Source organism: Typha latifolia, chromosome 6, assembly GCF_019914945.1.
Source record: "Typha latifolia isolate L0001 chromosome 6, TyphaL0001v2, whole genome shotgun sequence".
Taxonomy (NCBI): Eukaryota; Viridiplantae; Streptophyta; class Magnoliopsida; order Poales; family Typhaceae; genus Typha; species Typha latifolia.
Window position 1 is genome coordinate 2,653,260 of NC_133091.1, and position 23,090 is coordinate 2,676,349.

The following is a 23,090-nucleotide window of genomic DNA, read 5'->3' on the forward strand; positions in this document are numbered from 1 at the left end:
ATGGTTCGTCTACGTGATGCTAGTGGTGATCACCACGGCTTTCTCTGTGTTTCTATTCCGGCTCATTTGCACGCCTTTCTCGCGGCCGGCCTCGACGGTGCACCTGCGGTGGCCGGACAACGGCGGACAAGGGCGAGCGGCGGAGCTCGTGGTGGTGTATGTGAACGACGGCGAAGCGGCACAACCAGTGCACTTTCTTCTGGAATGAAACATTGCTACTGTCTGTGCTCTCCTCTATTTTCCGTGCTTCCTATACTGTGGTGTCTTCTTCTTAGGGCCACTTTGTCTGGTCCATTTAGTTTGTGACATTGGTGGAGACTCATAAAAGTGTTATGGTAGACAGAAGATGATGAGAAGTATATATTTATATAACCTTAACTGTTTTGTTAGATAGGAAGTTATTAAATAATGAAGTAATTATATATATCATATGTTTAAAACGGGCATTAAGTAATGATCCCCTAATCCTATATATTGCACATCATAATCATAGGAAGTTGGGAGCTTGTTAGGTCATACATTAATAATATATATATATATATATATATATATATATATATATGATACCTTGAAGAAAACCTACAAAGATAATAAAGAAGAAAAAACATCAACATAAGGTGATTTTTGCTAATTTCACTGATTTGATTTGTTGTTTTACAAATAACGAAGATGGAGGGTGTTAAATGTAAATCTCCCCGAAGCCCGCAAAAGAAAGTGCGGCTCTATCGTCAAACATCCTACAATTCCCAGACCTCTCCCCGATCGCCACGATCAAACCACTTTCCAACAGAAGCCATCCATCGATCGCAGTCTTTTCTAACTCCCTCCCTCCCTCCCTCCCTCCCTTTCCATCATGATTGTGAGGCGGCTTTGCTAAAATCTCAACCTTCGCGAACTCCTCCTCCTCCTCCCGTCCCCCCTACTCTTCCTTACCCTTTTCAGATCTCCCTCCTCTTCCCCTTTCACCTCCGCGCGAGAAAGAGAACAAGAGACTTGTTTCTAGGTTGGAATAACCCTAATCGAATCGACCGATCGGAACCCCTACCGTTCCGCCGCCGTTCTGCTAGCTGAGGGCGGCGGCGGCGGAGGAAGAGGAGGAAGAGGTGGAGGAGGAGAAAAGGGGGGGACATGGCGGCGGAGCTAGGGCAGCAGACGGTGGAGTTCTCGGCGCTGGTGAGGCGGGCCGCGGAGGACTCCTACCTCGCCCTCAAGGAGCTGGTGGAGAAGTCTAAGTCTCCCGCCGCGGAGCAGCGATCAGACTCGGAGAAGAAGATTGACCTCCTCAAGTTCATTGTCAAGACCCGGCAGCGCATGCTCCGCCTCCACGTTCTTGCTAAGTGGTGCCAGCAGGTGAGCCACACCCCTCCATGCCCTAGGGTTTCTTAATCGCTACGACCATTTGATCCCACGTTTGAAGAACGTTGTCCTGCAAATTCCACGTCTTTTTTTTTTCCCCCGAGCACTCGCTGGGAACCGCAAGCTTTGATTTTGATATAGGACGTAAGGTTTCATAGAAAGTGAGGAGACATTAAATTGAAGGAAAAGAACCTATTGTAATTTAGTGGTGCCAACGGGTGTGCCACATCATTCTCGACCTAATTTTCTTGTTTCCCCTTTGTCTTTGATTGATTTCTTGGTTTCTACCAACGTCTGACTCCAAGTTCCTATAACGGTGACCCCAATATGACATTTTTTTTTCTGCCGAGAGCATCACTGGCAGGCCCAGGTTTTGGTTTCGATTTAGGAATTAAAGATTTTGTAGGAAAGTATGAAGGCATTAGATTGAAAGAGAAGAGCTTAAATGTGAATGGACATTGTGATCCAGTAATTGACGAGTTTTTCCTTGTAGGGAATGCTGTTTAATGAAGTCTTTTTTTAATAAATAAAAACTTCATTAACTTAAAAAGAGGCCAGAGGCCGAAATTACATATTAGCCAGCATCTCTCCTCAAATATCATTGAGCTCAGAATTACCTGAGCCGGTCCACAAAAAAGAAGAACCCATAATCCTGCTGTAGTTAGCCAACCAGTCAGCAGTCATATCCCTTCCCTGTACACGAGTGTATTCTATCTGTTTTAATGAAGTCTCTTTAGGGCAAAGTCTTTTGGCCCTATTGGGATTTGATCTTAGGATAGATTGCCTGATGGGCGTTCAGGTCAATTTGGAGGAGACTGTCACTGCTTGCCTGATGGCTACAGTAACCTATTGTGATATTAGGAAAATATGGATCAGTAATTGTTTTGTGGTTGTAGTAGTATTAACTTGATTTTCATAAATGAGTAACTTTTCAATTAATCTCAAGGCAATAATGTTAGCATTGTTTTGAAGTATTGTATTTATTTTTCATGTCAGTAAAACTTACGACTGGCAAGGCAAAGAGAACAATTTCAGACTTCAATGAGAGGAAAAAGGAAACAATACTGATAGGAGAATTGTAGAGGGTAAAGCTTTCCAAGGTGGAGCTTCCTAAAGCACAGAGAAAAATGAAAATACACATGGGAAAATGAATCAATGTTTGTTGTTCATCAATAGCTCAAAATAGTAACAATCTGATATGATTCACTTTGAAGAATAAGCCTGCTCTAGGTGAAACTGTAGCAGGAGCATTGAAGCAAAGTTATACTCTCCTAAATAAATTCAATTCAATGAAGTTGAATTTATCGAAGTTCATTGCTGAGGATTATGCTTTTAAGAACTCAATATTAATTTTTTTTATTATGTACATGTACAAAATAATTAAATGAAAATGTAAACTAGATAACTGTTGAACTACATTAAAGAGTACAATTAAGATCAAGGTTTTAAGTACTAGTATTGGTATCGGCCGTCAGAGAAAATGATATATCAGTCGTTTTAATTTTAAACTATTTTTTAATTACTTAAATTCTTGAGTAAAAAAAAGATAAGAAATACATGTGCTCACATCGCCATCATCACTCCTACATATGAGACTAACAACTAACTTGTAATAGAGGTAAGCATAGGGATGTTAAAATAAAAATTGAGAAAAATGTTGGGGTGAAGGGAGAAAAAAATAGCAACATAAGAGGAAAATAGAGAAAAATAAGAAGGTAATATAAAATGTGGCACTTGAGATATCAAGAGATCAATAATTGATGTCTTGAGTGGTATTTACTATTTAACTTAGATGCAACATATGATGCAATCCACATATGGTCCGCATAGAGTAAAAATATTTTGTGTTTATGGCTGACATGGCCGATACCGGTGAGATTAGGCTGAAACCAAGAAACTGGTGATACTAGGCTGAAACCAAGAAACTGGTGATACTAGGCTGAAACCAAGAAATAACTAGTTTCGACCCCAGTTTTGGATTTGTATAGGCCAATACTGATACATATTGGTTGATACTTTGAACCATTGTTAGAATTTATTGGGCAAAGTAAGACACAATGCAGAAGAAAGACAAAAGCTAGCATTATACCAGATATACACCATATGAGATATAGTGAGATAAACTTAAGATATGAAAAGAGAAATGAAAGGTGCTTTGCCTGTATTTTTATTTTATTTTATTTTTTTTTTTTGCTTGGACCCAATTTTCCTACTCTAAGGAATCTTATTTATACCTTTAGGGTGACAAGCTTAGCAAAACCAGAGGATGCCTATTGAAAAATAACCATTTAGAGTAGCTTAACATATAAAGGGTTCAAGACAGATTTTTTTATTTCAAAAATCAAAATACATATACCACTTAGGAGCAATTAGAAGAGAAATCTGAACAGAGGCTAAGATAGGTAAAAGGACTAGAACTGCCTGAGGAATCTCTCTTTGATTTATACCCACTTCTCCTTTCTCCTATCCTTTTTCTCTCAAAAGAAAAGTCTATCATCAACCTTTAGCTAGGTACAGTAAGATTAAATGAAGGGAAGGAAACTAAATCCTTGAGTCTTTAAATTTAGCCATCTAGATATATGCTTTGCTCATATGAGGTAACATTTACCCATGTTTAGTCCCTTTGAGTCCCTAGGATTAGCAAATTTTTGATGAGGTGCTAAAACTTGCACTCATTATTTTGCCCTTCCATGTGAATCAAACTATTATTCACTTCAACTAAAAATTCGTGCAACCCAGCCTATTTTCTTAGCAATTTGCAACCAGTAACCACAGTATTTAGTTGTTCTGGACTGACTTCAGATAAGTTTAGAGACTAATTTGAGTACATGTCAAAACTAATTAAAATGCTGAATGCCAATTACTCATGCTTTGGATGCAAAAAAGTAAAGAAGAGGACCGAATTGTTCTGTCACTCAGTCACTCTGTGTGAAATCAAGATTCAGCTGAAAGAAGAGAAGATCAATGGAATACTAAGGCTAATCTAAGAATCTATGAAAGAACTAAAATGCAGTAAGAAGAGAAGAAGCAGTAGAACAATAATAATTAACTTATTCATTTAAATTTTTTTTAAGTTATATACTTATAATCAAGTGTTTGGTTTAGCATGGAAGAAGAGAAGGGTGAGTTGCTCTGCTTGTTGATGTAGTCAAATGCTTGGAGCAAGCTTGAAATAGATAATTTAATTCTCTAGCCAAGCATTTAAACATGTATATAATCTTTAGTGTTCAGTTTAGAAGAATCTTGGAGATAAAAAAGCTTATAGTTGGATTTTTGGTCTCATTTAGTATGCTATTGAAGATTTTTCAAAATTGTTTCTTGAATTAAGGTAATACATTACTTAGAATTCATTAATATTTGATCCTAGATATAGGACATCAGAAGTTTCCAATTCTAAAGTGTTGTAATATGTTTTTGCTTGTAGAGAAGGGACTCGTGCTTAGATACAGGATGTATGTGAATATTTGAATGAACTCCTCTTTTCCAAGTTTAGAGCACATCTCCTTCTCTTTCCATTGTCTCATTGGCATTCTAGAATTGCTCGCAGATTTACTTTTTCTTTTTTCCCCTCTCTATAGTATGCTTTGGTAGAAGCATTCTCTATGACCAGCAGTCTTTTTTGTTTTTCATTGATCAGCAGCTACTGCTCATTGTTTTCTTGAATATTGTTGGACCTCATCTTTCAATGAAACCAATGGCTTCCCTATATTGGAGCATGTATATTTTGGATAGTCCATTGCAACGATTAGATTATTATCTTTTGCTCCAAAACTAATTTGGATAGTATGATAGTATCTATTTAGTATGATATTAATCCTAAGTTCTCTAACCCCTTTTGTCTACCATCATTGTTAAACAATCATACTTTGTCTTACATCAGTTGTTTAACCATGTCAAGCACGGTGCGATGGCTACTAGTAGTAAGCTCAAGGAAATTCGTGTGGCTTAGTCATTTGTTAATGATTATGGGTCACTCTTGCCATCCATCTCAGTATATGCTTCTATGGACACAAATATTTGAAGCCCAATGTACTACAAGTTTTCTTTTGCCAAATTAAGTTCCATCACGGCCTTTTCCTATGTCATTTTGGTCATTCTTTTCTTGCACTAAATTTTCTATTTGTATAAAATTACTTATACTTGTGCAATCTTTACTTATTTGATTTAGAGAGAAAGGAATCATTTGTATGACATTTTCCATTTATTAGGTATATAATTTTGGCTTTTGAGTTTTCCATAGACTATAATATTCTGTACAACACACAGATAGTGTAAGTATACTCCATCTGCAGATTGCAGAGAGTAATCCTTGTGAATCTTTCATAACTAAAAATTTTCTTGTATGGGCGTCTGCTACTCATGCATTTTTTGCACTATAGGACCTGATAAAGTAGACACATTTCTTGTTGTTCTTGACTTAAATTGCATAGAATTATGATTTTTATAACTTTAAGTTGTGATGCCTGCAGGTCCCTTTGGTTCATTATTGCCAACAGCTTGCAGCAACTCTATCAAGCCATGATACATGTTTTACTCAAACAGCAGATTCACTATTCTTCATGCACGAAGGACTGCAGCAAGCTCGTGCTCCATTATTTGATGTTCCATCTGCGATAGAGGTTCTCCTTACCGGTGGTTATCGACGGTTGCCAAAATGTATAGAAGACTTGGGAATTCAGAGCACACTTTCTGAGGATGAGCAAAAGCCAGCTTTGAAGAAGTTGGACACACTTATCCGTTCCAAACTTCTTGAGGTCTCACTTCCTAAGGAAATATCTGAAGTTGTAATATCTGATGGTACAGCTGTTCTACGTGTGGATGGGGAGTTCAAGGTTATTCTGACATTGGGTTATCGTGGGCATTTATCAATGTGGAGGATATTGCACTTGAAGTTGCTTGTCGGTGAGAAGAATGGAGCTGTTAAGCTAGAAGAAGCACGGAGATATGCTCTTGGTGATGATATAGAGCGAAGAATGGCTGCTGCTGAAAATCCATTCATGGTTTTATATACAATTCTTCATGAACTATGTGTCGCTTTTGTTATGGACACTGTACTTAAACAAGTTCAAATACTACGTTTAGGCAGATGGAGAGATGCAATACGCTTTGAGCTTATTTCTGATGGCAGTGGGAATTCTGGTGTTTTGCAATTGGGCCAAGATGGGGATCTTGATGTATCTGGTCTAAAGACTCCTGGTTTGAAAATAGTTTATTGGCTAGATTATGATAAAACTAGTGGGGGATCTGATTCTGATTCATCTCCATTCATCAAAATTGAGCCAGGTCAAGATCTGCAGATTAAGTGTCTGCATGGTTCTTTTGTTTTGGATCCGCATACTGATAAGGAAGCTAACTTTGTACTTGATCAAAGTTGCATTGATGTCGAGAAACTTCTTTTGAGAGCTATTGCTTTCAATAGACACACCCGTCTACTAGAAATACAAAGGGAGCTAAGCAGAAGTGTTCAAATTAGTCGAGGTTCGGGTGATGTTGTCCTTAAGCGCGGGGGACCTGAAATAGAGATGGAATCACGGAAGGTACGGATAGAAAGTAATGGTGTTCCCGCTTCATGCTCGAGTTCATTATCTAAATATTTATGTAATTCAATTTCTCGTGTTCTTGACTATTTCTCAATCTTTGGAGGTAGTGAATTGGTTAAGATGATAAAAAGAAGTAAACTAGCACAGACACATTAAAAGTCTAGTCAAATTAATTAAATATTGGAGCTTATGGAGTTCAAGTTATTGCTTGAAATACAAAATATAGAATAGATGTTCTATCTTATGCATTCCCATCACCTCATGGAACTGCTGCCTAGTATAATAAATTTTTTAGCATCCTAAATTTTATTGCCTTACCAAATATATTTTTTACATGTATTTATGATTTTTTTCCCCTTGAAATAACTCCTCACTACTACTAAAATTCTAGTTAATTAATTTGGTTTTCCCCTCATATTAAATAAAAATCATATACATTTTTTATGCACATATATTAATTGAAACGGTAACTGGCAAGGAATATCCATTAGGAAGTGTATTTAAAGTGGGCATCTCCTTTTCCCCATGCTTTCTTTTCCAACTTTTCAATTTGAGGTGAGATCCTTAGACTTGCTATATTGGAATCTCTTTGAGATACAAAACATGCTAGAGGAGGCTCATATTGATGTTATCTTTGAGATATCTCACGTTTTGTTATATCGAGATTTACTAGGGCTGTGACTGATCCATAATATTGGTTAGTGAAAGATCTCCTCTATAATTGTGCTTACTGAATAATGTCTTCACCCTTTTAGTATTCGTATTATCATCTACTCTTTGGAAACTCTATTGATGTAAAAGAAGGAAGTATTGGTTATTCTTTATAAGTTATAAGTTGCTACCATATATGGCATGCTTATTGCAGGTCCAAGAAAATATACCTCAGACATGCACGCAAATACACATGCATAACTTGTTGACTTTTATATATATATAAATATTCTTATCCTTCCAAATAATCTATATTTTTATCCTTCCAAATATTGTGCAGAAGGATGATAAAAGAAGAATTGAAGATTATTACGGATATGAAGTACTACAAGTGCGAGCATATAGCAAATCATATATCACCCTTGAAATAAATATCAGGTTCACTTACTATTTCCCCTTCCCTTGCCTCTGAAATTACTAATTTGTAAAATTTGCCATATGCTTCCCAGTTATAGAATATAAATCATGTGCTTCATTGTAATGCAGTAAAAGTTTTAATTAAGAGCCTTCATTGTATTGAGTGACGTGAATCTAATAAATATTCATATGTACACTTTTCTGGTACATGAACTGTATACTCTGACCTACAAATATGGTTCACTTTCATTAGTTCATGCAGAAGGTAGGTTTGACACTATGAACAACTTCTGAGTTCTTATCCTGTGAATTCTGAAATAGATGATACTAGTGACATAAAAATGTAATAATTTATAAATAGGAAATAAAGTTTTTTAGTCAGCTCTTTTCCAACATTGTAACTTTCTGAGTGTAGTGCCGAGAAGCTCATTTTGGAGTTTTCTTTTGATGGATCATGGAATGTGATTTTGGGATCTTCGCAGGGCTCACATAATTTCTTTCTCAGGTTTTATGAAGGAAAGAACTAAAATTGGTTGTTAAGCATAGAAATATTGGTTCGACTATTCTTTCGACAACTTTTCAAGAGGAACTGTATGATGCAATGCCTACCTTCAGACACACCTATGCCATAGAAAATTATTGTTTGGAAGACCTAATCTTTAAGTGGGCTTGGAATAAGTTGGTTAACGACTTCTCCTTCCCAAGTTTGGGAAAAGTGCACTTACCTATAATTTTGCACTTACTTTGGGAAGACTCAAATGGTGATTGGAGCAAACGACATTTGGAAGGATGAGAACAGGCCAATAGTAGAGGAAGTCAAAATGGGGTTGTTAGTTCCATTGGTGGAACAGGCCAATAGTAGAGGAAGCAAATTCCTCATCATATATCAGAGGTGCTTGGAGATGATGAGGTTTTATGTGCCACCAGCACACACCAATACAAAATATTTGGCACAGAGGTGTGCTAGTAGCCTTTTGGCATGATACATGCTGGCTTAGGACTTTCAAGCTGCCTGTTTGCCCTACGTAATGCAAGGCCATGGTGGGGCTTTGGTAGTGCACACCAATTATAGGTTATATGATCTTTGTTTTATTATTTATAAAGCTTCTGTATTTTCTGTCTTTCTACCTTTTCTTTAGTTATCTTAGTTAGTGGGAGAGATGATATTGAAAGAAATATTCTCTGTAGATTGTGCATTTTAAGCCTAAGGTTGTCCTATTAGTGTGATGTTCTTTACCTATTGGCCATTCATTTCTTTTGGCTTTCTGCATTGGCCATATTGTTTCTATTTGTTGTACTTTTGAGCATTCTGCAACCTAATAAGTCCTGTGACTGTTTTACCAAACAAAATTATTTTGGTTGAGATATCTTACTATATATATTGTTTTATTCTCCTTATGTTGTTCTTTGAATTGTTTTGCCGCCTTCATTTTCTTAAATTTTCTAAACTTCTTTTTTTAATTATAGAAATGGTCGTTTTCTTCTTCAATCTTCTAAGAACATCTTACCACCAGCTGCACTATTAGATTGTGAGAATGCCTTAAACCAGGGAACTGTTACTGCTACTGAAGTTTTTACGAGCTTGAGAAGCAAGAGCATTCTTCAATTATTTGCTTCAGTTGGAGGGTTTCTGGGCCTAAAGGTTTGCTATTCAACTATTTATGTTTCTATCGGTCTTTTTGCTCATAAATAATCAGTTGGTGACTCTTATCTTTTTCTTCTTTTTCCAGGTTTATGATCAATCTTCAAGTGCTATCAAAATTCCTAAGACCATATTGCATGGATCTGACATATTGCTGTTGGGGTTTCCGTATTGTGTGATTTCCTATTATTTATTGATGCAGCTTGATAAGGACTTCAAACCAGTTTTTTATTTGCTAGAAACTCAGCCTGATCCAGGTGGAAAGCCTCACTCGACTACTGATGGTAACCAAGCTATACGTTTTAACAAGATTGACATAGGTCAGATGCAAATAATTGGAGATGAATCAAACATGAGCCTCTTTGACTGGGGGAAGCTACGAACACTACCAGATTCGAATGGTAATCATATTATAGAAAATGGTCTTCTTCCAGAGCATGGACTGGAACCTGTTCTGCAGCTTCCTGGTGGTTCACAGCCAACTTTTTCGTCAGTTGTTGATGAAATATTTGATTGCGAAAAGGGCACATTGGGTCTTTTTCCTTCTAAAAATCATCCTGCTGCATCTCGTAGTTTGCCGTCTTTGTCTCACTTAGGTTCTCTTCCAAATAATAATCAAGGAATATCGGCTGGAGTTAGCTCACCTAAGTGGGAAGGAAGTTCAAAACATTCCCAAATTAATAATATCGCAAAGGTTTCTTCTGTTCTGACCAGCTCAAGTAACTACATTTCAAATAATGTGAAAGGCCCTGCAAGGAACTCATCATTTCAGAAACTGTCTACTTCAAGATCGGAGCAAGACTTGAGCTCTCTTAGGTCCCCACACTTGGCTAATGTTGGTCAGTATTCTGTGATGGATGAGGACCAGGCAAGATTGATAAATGGATCTCCAAAAGAGCTAGGTATCATTGATGGGAGTGGACCACATCAACTGTTGTCTCCACATCGGGCAACTGCTCCTCATGTCTCCATACAGAATTCCTACCCTAATAACCTCAAAGTTTCATTGACTGCCCATAATGTTGGATCATTAGGTAATACTAAAACTATCTTGACAGCTGATACGCAACCATGTCAATTTGGTTTTTAAGATTAATAATGTTTTATTTATGTTATGAATATGTAAACTAGACCAAAGACTGTAAATTAACATGCCTGGTGCTCTTATAGGCCAAAGAGCTGAAGTTGGAGGTTCTGCCACCACAGGTTTTGATGCTCGGAAACATGAGAAGACATCAAAGAAACGTTCTCTTTCAGAGTTCCTGATGCATATTCCTGCACTTAAGGGACTAAAAGCCACTAATGAACAGTGTAAAAGAAGGAAAATATCAGAACCAGCAAACTATGCATCTTCATCTGCTCTGACATGCAGAGCTAGTGGCTTCACATATGGGAATCTTCTCGCTGAAGCAAATCATGGGGTTACTCCAAATGTTTATGTATCAGTCCTCCTCCATGTTATCAGGCATTGTTCGCTTTGTATTAAACATGCACAGCTAACTAGCCAGATGGATTCTCTTGACATTCCATATGTTGAAGAAGTAGGGCTACGGAGCCCATCCTCTAACTTGTGGTTACGATTGCCATTTGCCAAAGGTGATTCATGGAAACACATATGCTTGCGACTTGGAAAACCTGGAAGCATGTCTTGGGATGTCAAAATTAATGACCCTCATTTCAGAGAACTTTGGGAGCTTCACAAAGGAAGTACAACTACAGCATGGGGTTCTGGTGTACGCATCGCAAATACATCTGAGATGGATTCCCATATCTATTATGATCCAGATGGAGTTATCCTGAGCTACAAGACTGTTGAAGCCGATAGTATTCAGAGACTAGTATCAGATTTACGCAGGCTATCCAATGCACGTTTATTTGCTTGTGGTATGCGAAAACTAATTGGTATCCGAGCTGATGAAAAGCTAGAAGATTGCAACACAAGAGCTGAGCCAAAGTTACAGTCTGTTACTAAAGGTAGCCTTGATGCTTTAGATGGTTTACCTGAACAGGTGAGGAAAACCTTCAAGATTGAAGCCGTCGGTCTCATGAGTTTGTGGTTTAGTTATGGTTCAATGCCTGTCATGGTACATTTTGTGGTTGAATGGGAAGCTGGTAATGAAGGCTGTACAATGCATGTTTCTCCAGATCAACTTTGGCCACATACAAAGGTTTGTTCTCATTACATGCATGGAATTCCTTACTTTGAGATGATGGATTTGGGATGTGCTTCAGCTGCACACTTCACAAGTTCACATCTTGAACAGACGTAACAGATAAGCTGGTTTGGAATAGGGGCAGTTAAGCTTTGCGACTTACGATTGAATTGTCATGCATTAGTGATTGAACCCCCTAAGTTTGGACATACTCTGAGCATGTCATCATCTGTAGGTTTCAATTAATTTTTCAGTCTTATAGTTGAATGGATGGACACATCCTAGTGAATGAGGCTCCCGCTTCCATTAATGCAGGGCCTGAGGTGGAGGGTAAGATGTAAATTATGCCATTACATTACTGGCTCACCCCATTATTAGAGAGGATGTTTTCCTTGTTTTACCACTAGAGAGTGTTTTTCTTGGGTGAACCCATGATCACTTAGGGTGTGATGCAAGATTTATCAATTATTTTTATACTAAATGATGGCCTCTTCATGGGGATAAAGATGCAATGACTTTTTACCATTCGTTTTACTTTGTTGTTGGAAGAATCTACAAACATATGTTTCCTGCCTTCTCTAGCAGATGTGATAAAAACATTTTGTTGTTGATCCCTCCATTCCTCCATTATTTCCTTATGTGATCTAATTCTGACATAACAGAAAACTGAAATTATATTTTATTATAGTCTGTTTAATATTTAATATTATGTGCACAAATTTCTTATGGATCAATCACTTTCTTTGATCCACAATACTATCATAAAATTGCAATTACTGTATAATCATGGCAGTGGCTATTTCTACCCATGATATTGTCTTATAAGCACATAGAACTTTCTGTGAAGTTTTATATTTTTATTTATTTTTATACATAATTGGGTCCATTTCATGCAGTTCTTGGAGGATTTTGTAAACGGAGGTGAAGTTACATCCTTCTTGGATTGTATTCGGCTTACTGCTGGACCTTTACTTGCTCTTGGTGGTGCAATACGCCCTGCAAGGATGCCTGTAACTGTTTCTCCGGGTTACAATCCTTTGAATAAGCCGAATAGTGTCCTCCAATCTCAGGGACACTTAACAAACACTTCATCATCAGCTGCTGTCCAAACTGCATCTTCTGCTCCTCCTACTACAACTGCTGTTATTGGTCAGCTAGGCAATCCCAATCTCCACACTGTTGCAATGTTATCTGCTGCTGGGAGAGGTGGACCAGGACTAGTCCCTAGCTCTTTACTGCCATTTGACGTTTCTGTTGTACTGAGGGGTCCATATTGGATACGAATTATATATCGCAAAAAATTTGCTGTGGACATGCGTTGTTTTGCTGGAGATCAGGTTTGGCTACAACCAGCAACCCCTCCCAAAGGTGGGCCTTCAGCAGGGGGATCATTACCATGTCCACAATTTCGCCCTTTCATAATGGAACATGTTGCTCAGGGTTTAAATGCTCCCGAACCCAGTTTTGCAAGTGCAGCGCATTCAGGTGCACATCTAACTGCCAGCAATACTAACCCAATTGCGGGTAATCAACAATTGGCACCTAATGCCAACCGCCTAAATGCAGCTACGTCTGTTGGTTTGTCTAGACCTACTTCTGGAGTTGGAAATCAGGTTGCTGGCAGCTTAAGCCGTGTGAGCAATGCAATGCTAGCCCCTTCAGGTCTAGCTCCAGGCATTTCTGGGGTTCCTGCACGTTTGTCTCCAGGAACTGGTTTCCCGATGCATGTGAAAGGGGAACTGAACACGGCCTTTATTGGCCTTGGGGATGATGGAGGTTATGGAGGGGGTTGGGTTCCTCTTGCAGCTCTGAAGAAGGTATTACGAGGAATTCTGAAGTATCTTGGAGTGCTATGGTTGTTTGCACAACTGCCTGATCTTTTAAAAGAGATACTAGGTTCAATCTTAAAGGAGAATGAAGGGGCGCTTTTAAATTTGGATCAGGAACAGCCAGCCTTGCGCTTCTTTGTGGGGTAAGACCTCGCTTTCCAATTCAAGTATTGTACTATAATGTTTTTCTTTTCTTTTCTTTTCCATATATAAGGACATCATTTTTGGCTGCACCTTTTGTAGTTATAGTGCTCATTGTACATGTCTAGTTCTTCGTAATATATGAAATGTCAAAAACCCTAGAAAATAATGGAAAGATATTATGCATTGTAACCTTAAAAGACAGCTCTTATAGCCTGCTCATGTAGAACATAGCTCTTTGCATGTGTTTGGGCATATTGGGAGATATTGCCATTATATTTTGTTGACTTCCACAGTTATCTATTGATAATCTGTTTATAAGTTGATGATTAAAGGGTGCCACTTTACTCATTTCTGAGTAGGTTATTTCAAAAACTTGAACTCATAACTTCTTTGAGACAAGGGTGAAGCCTTAAAGCCCCACCGACACCTTTGTTTATATATCTCAATGAGAATTGATCAGTTTCTCAATATTTACAAATGAACATTCTTTTGGTATTATAGTTGATCAACCTTTCTGCAATTACATTATCATTAACTTATCTAATATCTGTTTGGAGGAATCAGTCATCTCGATGATATGCTGGACTTTACTAAAGAATCTAGCCTGATGTAATGAAAATTTTCTGGGATTTGTCATCAAGTGTTCGAGATATCTTTTTTATTTGAAAAGATTGAACAATTTATCAGGCACCTGACATATGATCACTATCACGTGACTCACCTAATTTGTTACTGTCATATATCTATTTCTTGTTTCTAGTGTGTTTCACTATTGCTATTTCAGCAAATGAACTGCTATCCTAGATGTAAATTCTAACTAACTGTTCTCTCTGTTTTCTTTGGGGGGGGCGGGGGTTATGTAGGGGTTATGTTTTTGCAGTAAGTGTTCATCGAGTTCAGCTCCTTTTGCAAGTTTTGAGTGTAAAACGGTTCCATCATCAGCAACAGCAATCACAGACTAACACTCAGGAAGAACTAGCCCCTAGTGAAATAAATGAGATATGTGACTACTTCAGTAGGCGTGTTGCCTCTGAGCCCTATGATGCTTCTAGAGTTGCTTCCTTTATCACACTACTCACCTTGCCAATTTCAGTCCTCCGGGAATTTCTAAAGCTGATTGCATGGAAGAAAGGATTGTCTCAGGCTCATGGTGGAGATATAGCTACTGCACAGAGGGCTCGCATTGAACTGTGCTTGGAGAATCATTCGGGGTCAATGACAGTTGAGAACTTGGAGAGCTCTTCCACATCAAAAAGTAATATTCATCATGATCGAGCCCATAATTCAGTTGATTTTGCCCTCACATTTGTTCTCGACCCTGCTCACATTCCACACATGAATGCAGCAGGTGGAGCTGCTTGGCTACCATACTGTGTATCTGTAAGACTAAAATATTCTTTTGGGGAAAATACTCATATTTCTTTCATTGGAATGGATGGAAGCCATGGTGGAAAAGCTTGTTTCTTGCGGTACGAAGATTGGGATAAATGCAAGCAGAGGGTTGCCAGAACAGTCGAGTATGCTAATGGGAATTCTATGGGAGATGTCAGCCAGGGAAGGCTGAGGTTGGTTGTTGAGACAGTGCAGAGGACACTGCAGGGATATTTGCAGCAGATGAGAGATGGTCCTCTTTCATCCGGTTCTGCTGCAACCTAGACTGATTTGATCTCTGAATCATGAAGAAAAGAATTAATGGATTGGAATGATATTTTGAGGAACTCAAGTTGGCACAATTTCTTGCCATCGACGTCTTTATGATGTGTTGAGGTGACATTGCTTTTATGGAATTATGTCCAAGTTGATGCTATATGGTTCTTATGTTGGAGAGGTGGCCAATATCCAGCACAGAGATCTGGTCAGGGTTAGATCTCGATTTGAATCGCTCTGTTGAGCTGCAATGCATTGTGCAGACTCTTATCAAGAGAAATGCAAGGGGATCTGTACAATTGCAATCTTGTACAGTTAAAAAGAGGACGAAGTACTGTTAAACTCATGGAGAGCAACCATCACTTCATTCCCATCATTACATTTGTTAAGTTATGCCAGTTCTTGACTGGGAAATCCGGAATCTGTGAGAAGTTCACATGTCGCTGATAGTTTAGGGTTCTGAACTAATCTAGTTTAATGGATCGGACAGGATTGTTTCTAATTTCTTGATGCTGCTTTCAGCCGTGATGTCAAGACAGAATGCAGAAAGAAATTATGTTGGGCCGTCAGCAGGGGGCTCCTGCAGTCCTTGCATAAGATGGTTTATGTGTAACCAATTTACTGATGTGTTATCGAACTATGTGATGATAGGTTTAGAGAACTGTGATTTTTTGTGTACCATAGGATTGATTATGTAGCAGATAGCAATGGAGGTGATGATTTCTTCCCATAGGGAAAAAAGCAGTGTACAGAGTCTGATCTCTGCCTAATCTGTTCTGAATCGTTTCTCAGTGCACAATTTGCATTTCTATGTCTGCGGGTAATTAGAAAATGTCAATACTAATTCCCCACAAATTATTCACTTGCAGAGCAATATTGTCCATCTGCCTTGAAAGTTTAAAGTGACTTTCCCCTGTATTTTTTTAATAGTAATAGACGCATATTATACATCGCGTTGATGTAATATTCTTAACTTTAGGGACGCTGCTAGTTAAAGCCAGATTCATGGCCTTTTTTATTTCCATCACTAAATTTGATAACAATAATTCAATACTATAGAGCTGTCCGTGATAAGCAAGTCTCCTTTTCTCTGCAAGAGGAGATATACCTTTAGTTACCTTTAAAAACCAGAAGAAACTTAAGATGAGATTAGGAAATTGAGAATAACTTTGTATTATTGAAGAACAAAAACAAGCTGAAAACAAGAAATAGCAACCCACGTCTAACCAATCCTAATAACGTGGTATGACTAATTCAATCAAACAACCATCCCTTAACAATAGTGACTTATTGACTGTGGTAATAAAATTACTAAAACAACCTAACATCCTAGAATAACAAAACTTAACAATTCCTCCCGTAAACTGGGTGCTATAAGAACTCAGTTTATATTCATCTCAGAATAAACTCCCAATAGTCCTCGCAGCTTTAGAAAAAAAACATCCAGCTTGAGTGGTTTAGTCATCACATCTCTGTTCCCGTCTGCCACAGGCCCACAGTGCACCGACTCCACAGTACCAACCTTTGTGGGCTCTCCAAGAAATGGAAACACGCATCTATGTGCTTACTGTAACCATGCATTACTGGGTTCTTCGAAAGTTTGATTGCAGAGCTACTATCATGGCGAATAATAGTTGGATTGCCTTGACTCTGGCCCAGCTTTCCCTACACCCTTTTTAACCCACACGAAGCTGCAGCGATAAATTCTGCCTCTCTGGAAGATAGATTTACAATTGTTTGCTTTTTTCATAACCATGATACTGCTCTTGAACTCAATAAAAACCCATAACCAGAAGTACTCTTTCTGTCATCCAAATCTCCAGCATGATCACTACTAGTGTAGGTAACAAGTTCATCATCTTCTCCTTTCCTATAGAAAACTCCAAACCCAGTTGTTCCCTTCAAATATCTCAGTACCCTTTTTGCTGCTTGTAAATGAAACTTAGTAGGATTCTCCATATACCTACTAATAAGACTCACCACAAACATCATGTCTGGTTGAGTAGCTATGAGATACACGAGACTACCCACAACCTGTTTGTAGTAAGTCAAGGAACCACACATCTTCTCTATTGACCTTATTCATATCCACGTAAGCCATCAGAAACATCTCTTCTTCAGTCTCTGCATAATTGGCCTTCTTCTCTTTGCTTGGACATTCCCATTGAAAATGCCCGAACTTGTGATAGTTATAGCACTCCGCTGTGGCCTCTTCCTCTAAAACTTCCAGGACCTCGACCCTCTTCCTCCGAATTGATCTCAATGAGTAATTTTCAGAGCGTGTTCTTCTTCAAAATGAGAACTCATCTGTTGTTTATGCACAAGCAGGCTGCTTTGCAACTCACTCATCAATGGTTAAAATGTTTGTATCCTTAGACTCCTTAATAGTACACACAACATAATCAAACTTTGGAGCTATGGATCTCAAAATCTTTTCAATTATTGCAACATCTCCCTTGTTCTGTTTTTATTTTGTTAGCTATGGTAAGGATCCGAGCAAAATCCTCGTTCATAGATTCTCCTGCCTTCGTACGAAGAACTTTAAATTTCTTTTTCGCAGAGCTTGCAAGTCTGCGCACTTCACTTATGTTGTACCTTGATATTTCTATTATTATTTTTTATCATTCAAGGCACGTAAGTCCCACTAAATTTTTTAGCTAAAATACAAAGTAATTCATTCTAAGATTGAAGTCATTGTGCCGCGAGCCCTCACTCTAAGCCGTTGAACTACTCCGAGATAATACATTGTTGAGCTATTTAACAAAACTGAGTTGAACCGCCAAGCCAAGTAGCCAGTAACAACCAAATAATTTTCTCACAACAAAATTTCTTGTGGCTGAAACTTAGCTAGGTTACAATTTTGTAAGAACCTCATATGTTTTGCGCTATATCGTTATTGAGGATTGTCTCCTAGATTGAAAGATTTAATGCTTGAAATATATAATTTATTATAGGGCCGTCAAAAAAACTCATGGGCTCAACTTATTTAGAGCTTAGCTCGGGCACTAAATAAGCCAAGTAAAACTGATTTTTAAGCTCAAATGAATACAATCCATTTTTTTGTCAGCTTTCCATTGATAACCCGAAATGCCTCCCCAAAAACTGATGCTCTTCTATTATTACATCTCTCTCAGTATAGCGCAGCTATGGTGTTGTGGTAGGGGATAAATAGGTTGGTATGCTGCCGGGGCATCGCGTTTACTTTGCTGACATCATCCATCATCCCCGTCCTCAGATTGTAGCAAAGCATCTTCTTCGTCCACCTCGTTCGTCGATTCCACTTTTCGACTGCAAACCCAAGTAAACCTCCTCCCTTATCACTAGCTGGGATGCAATTGGCCGCACCACCCACCTTGAGAAGAACCTCTCTGACAATGTCTTCCTTTCCCATTTGCCTGTTTTACTCTTTGTTGTCATATTCTTTTACTCCACCCACGCCCATGGAGAAAGACCACATTCGTCAATACCAACACCAATTTTCCCATCCCATCGCTGCAGCATCTCATCAGCAGCTGGATTGAGAAACTGATGCTCTTCTAACAACCGGTGAACACTCTCCTGGTTCTTCTTGTTAACTTTTTACTGCTTGTTAAGTTTCTACTAATTGGTCTCCGCCGCCTCATCGATGCTCACCCCCAAGCCCACCCATCGAACTGTTGAGCCGAACTCGAGCCTCGTTGAGCTGGAGAAGAGCCGAGCCGAGCTGAGCTTTTCCAAATCGAAGCAAGCTCGAGTTAGAAAATCAAGCTGAGCCGAGCTGGGCCCAACTCGCTCAAGCTCCGGTCTTTTACGCCCTCAGTTCCTTGCTTTCAAATCTTTCAACTTCTGATCATCAACGTTTTTCCTTTGGGCATCTTTGAGAACAACAACAACTGCTGCTGCAGGAATCCCATTCTCCACCAAGCCACAGTACTCTTTTTTAACATAAAAGAATTTCGATGGTCATGGCACAATGATCATCGTGGCCATCAAATTTCGGAACTGCTGGCTACACAAATGAATTCTCTGTCATCATCCTTTGATTACTACACACGTAGAAGACTGCAAGGCCCCATGATAGTGCTGTGATGCCAAATGTTAAAGATCAGAAAAAGATTTATAAAAAGAAAAGGAAATTGAGAGATATTAGTCTGCACTCTTGAAGAACAAACTTGGCTAATGGCTATTATATGGCCTTATACAAGAGGGTGACAAGAAATAACAACCCACGTGTGACAAATCTTGACAACGTGGTATGACCAAATCAATCAAACAACACTCCCTTTACAATTGGGACATATTGACTTGAGTGATAACAAACAACTAAAAAGTTTTAACATGCAGAATGACAAAACAAGTTATTCAACACCTATTACACAATCTATGCCTTCGTTCTGGGCACTACGTGCGCCATGAGGGGATTCTTCATGACCCAAGTGAATTCCTGCTTCTCGGCCAAGTCCACCTCCTTCCCCTCCACAGGCAACCACTCGAACTCCCTCACCAGATTCGCCACGAAGAAATGGAGGTGCAGCATGGCCAATTCCAGCCCCGGGCATATCCTCCTCCCGGCCCCGAACGGCATCATCTTGATCTCCCTGCTTCCCGTCACGTCCACACCATCCCCTTCCCCTCCTTCCAAGAACCTCTCCGGCTTGAACTCCATCGGCTCCTTCCACACCTCCTCGTCCAACGCCATATCCGCCACCATGAAGTTCACTACCGACCCCTTCGGCACCCGGTACCCGCCGATCTCAGCCTCCTCCATGACTGCGTGAGGCAGCACGAAGTGCCCCGGCGGGTGCCGCCGCAGCCCTTCCAAGATCACCGCGTTCAAGAACTTCATCTTCTCCATGTCTTCCTCCTCCATCTCTCTCTCTCCCACAACGCTCTCGATCTCCTCCGCTACTCTCCGCTGTATATCCTGGTTCTTGACCAGATTGGCCATGATCCATTGCAGCGTCGTCGTGGTGGCGTCGGTCGCGGCGTTCAAGAACTCCGTGCAGAGCGCCACCATCTCGTCCTCCGTCAACGACCTTCCCCCTTCCTCCGGAATCCTAATCTCGAGAAGCGAATCGACGTAAGAGTGCAGGAATCGTTCTTTCTCCTCATCGTTCTTCTGCTCGCTCTTCCTCTTCTTGAATTCTCTCCGCGCTCGGATTAGAGGAAGGAGCACCTCTTTCCGCCTCCGCCGGAGCTCCATCGCCCTCTTGATCCGATTCCGGAACACGAATCTACTGATTCTCGGAAGGATGCTGAGCACGGTAATCTCGCTACCGTATAAGAGGAATTCGTGCTGCGAAATTTCGATCTCTTTGATCACCTCCTCGTCTAGTTTCTCGCCGAAGCACATCAAGACGAGCAAGTAGAACATGGCGAACTGGAAGCTCTCCATGACGGGGTCATCGGGATGGGCCCGGAGGCGGTCCGCGAGGATCCCGACCACCCACCTCCGGCCGGAGGAAAAGACCTTGACATAGGAGGGGTGGAGGATCTCGGCGATCAGATTGCGCCGTAGGAGGCGCCACAGTGGGGCGTAGGGGGCGGTGCTGATGATGTGGCCGTCCGCGGAGAATAACCGGGCGGTCGCGACCGCCACGGGGCGGTCGGAAAAGATGGCGCCGTGGGAGACGAGGGCGCGGTGGGCGAGGGCACGGTCGGCGACGAAGATGAACGGACGGGATCCGACGCGGAGTGTGATGACGGGGCCGTAGCGGGCGCGGAGGGAGCGGAGGACGGGCTCGATGTTTTGGAGGTTGACAGAGTGGCGGAGCAAAAGGAGATTCCCCAAAAGAGGAATAAAAGGAGGGCCCGGAGGAAGGGGAGGTTTTCCACCCTTGGCATGGAAGAGGAGAAGGATAGTGGTGGCTAGGAAGACGGAGACGACGACGACGACGACGAGAAGCCAAATGACCATTCTGTTTGCTTGGCTTTTAGCTTCCACGGATGAGATGAGTCTATAATCTTAATCTATATATATAGACAGATAATGGAGATCGTAGAGGAAAAGGAAGTCATACCCACTTGCTTTGTTCGGTTCTTATAGCTCTATACCTCCTGTTTATTTATTTTCGTCTTTTTGCACTCCCGTGACAATTATTGATAGAATTTCCAAATTAACTAGAAAACTTTGTGGGCCAAGAAGGGAAGGGAGACGGCTCCATCGGTTTGGATCTGGTATGGTGGGTGGGATACTGCCAGTCTGCCACTAGATAGATATCGTACTGCTGCTTGTCTGACCATTCGTGATCTTAAGATGCCTTGCCTAATAACTAAAACATAGCTCCTTTTGTTTTGAACGAAACGTCCAGTTCCGTATGGAACTCACTTCGATCTCAGCTCGTTTTCGGCTATTAAGGGTGGTCTTCTTAAGATCATTGGCAATGGTCATACTACTAGTTTGTAGTCTGACCTTTGGATCTCTACCATCATTTTAGAGAAACCACTTACTTTTGTTAATCCGAATTATTGTATTTAGAATGCTAAAATTTTGGATTTGATGATAAATCACATCAGGAACGAGTCAAAAAAAAAACATTATTTGCATGTTTGATTAGGCCCTTAGTGAGTAAATCTTCCTCCGGTTGCTCTCCTACTTGAGTCGACCTAAGTTAAACCGATCTAAGTCGAATCCAAACCTAAATTGAGTCTATTTTTAAGCCAAACTTAACTCGCGCTTAACCAAATCTGAGCCTAAGCTTAAAATTAATGTACTTATATGTCGAGCCTATCGAGCCTATTTTTAAATCAAAGATCTAATAATTATAAATATACTTATATATAATATATATTAGTGTATATTATATTAATAAATAATTTTTTAAGCCTAAGAGAGTCGACTCTCAGTAAGACTTGCCTCGAAATTTAATTTGAGCCTACAAATTTATTTAGACTCAGCTCAGCTCATGGAGCAACTGAACAAGTAATAAAAAGGAAGCTTTTTAATCATGGTGATCTTATTTTTAGTTTAGGATTCTTTGCCAGCTATTTCTTTGTTATTGTTAACCCCAGTGACAATCTTGCATATTTGTCCTGTTATGGTCTAACCTAAGTGTTGGATAACTGTGAGATCAAGAATGAGTATATCTCCTGCCTTTTCTACAACTACAACTTCGCTTCTCTGGCATAATAGTGGCTGGCTTTCAATAGGTGACTCTCTTTCCACTAATAAAATAGTGCTCCTCCATCCATGCCTTAATTGGAACAGTGCATTGGTTAATTTTAATTTGGAAGCAACGTAACGACCGCATCTTCAATGTTCCCAAGGTGAGATCCTGCCATTTGTTTAACTTTAACCCATGAATATTTTGAAGTGTTGTATACTGAGTGCCTCCAAACCCCACCCCACCCCATCCCAATATTTTGGTCAGGTAGGAACCTCCCCCACCTGGGTGGATGGATCAATGATCAATGTAAATATTGATGAGTCTTTTAAAATCAACTCAAACTCTACCATCTACTTTTCTTTTCTTCTTTTTTTTTGTGCAAAAAAGAAAAATTATTTATAGTTAACCCTCTATATTTTTATTATTTACAAATTACTCCTTATATTTTTATAAAATCTTTGCGGAGCACACTCTCGATTAAATTAATACTAGACATATAGTACATAATGGGAATATTCCATCTAGTTAAAACTTCTTGTCCACTAAAATGACAAATGCTCATCCTCTTCTTATTTGGGCATTGTGATATTCTTTCGTTGGCTAAAATCATAAAGCTAGAAGTGGAA

General features: G+C 39.7%; 2 protein-coding genes across 2 annotated transcripts; one reads left to right on the forward strand and one right to left on the reverse strand.

Moving 5' to 3' along the window:
* The first annotated feature begins 802 nt into the window (after positions 1-802).
* Positions 803-16,190, forward strand: LOC140790612 (mediator of RNA polymerase II transcription subunit 14). Its single transcript, XM_073140755.1, has 8 exons — positions 803-1,350; positions 5,826-6,893; positions 7,888-7,985; positions 9,432-9,606; positions 9,695-10,640; positions 10,777-11,774; positions 12,656-13,731; positions 14,596-16,190. Exons 1-8 carry the CDS (start codon positions 1,129-1,131, stop codon positions 15,386-15,388), a joined length of 5,376 nt encoding a protein of 1,791 aa, XP_072996856.1. The 5' UTR covers positions 803-1,128; the 3' UTR covers positions 15,389-16,190.
* A 3,327-nt stretch (positions 16,191-19,517) lies between these two features.
* Positions 19,518-21,414, reverse strand: LOC140791249 (cytochrome P450 89A2-like). The gene has a single exon (XM_073141711.1). It carries the CDS (start codon positions 21,273-21,275, stop codon positions 19,740-19,742), a length of 1,536 nt encoding a protein of 511 aa, XP_072997812.1. The 5' UTR covers positions 21,276-21,414; the 3' UTR covers positions 19,518-19,739.
* Between the last annotated feature and the right edge of the window lie 1,676 nt (positions 21,415-23,090).

Coding starts and splice junctions, on each gene's coding strand:
- LOC140791249 (XM_073141711.1), bottom strand. CDS start 21,275: ATGGTCATTTGGCTTCTCGTCGTCGTCGTCGTCGTCTCCGTCTTCCTA.
- LOC140790612 (XM_073140755.1), top strand. CDS start 1,129: ATGGCGGCGGAGCTAGGGCAGCAGACGGTGGAGTTCTCGGCGCTGGTG. Junction 1,351..5,825: donor TTGCTAAGTGGTGCCAGCAG/GTGAGCCACACC, acceptor TGATGCCTGCAG/GTCCCTTTGGTTCATTATTG. Junction 6,894..7,887: donor TAGAGATGGAATCACGGAAG/GTACGGATAGAA, acceptor AATATTGTGCAG/AAGGATGATAAAAGAAGAAT.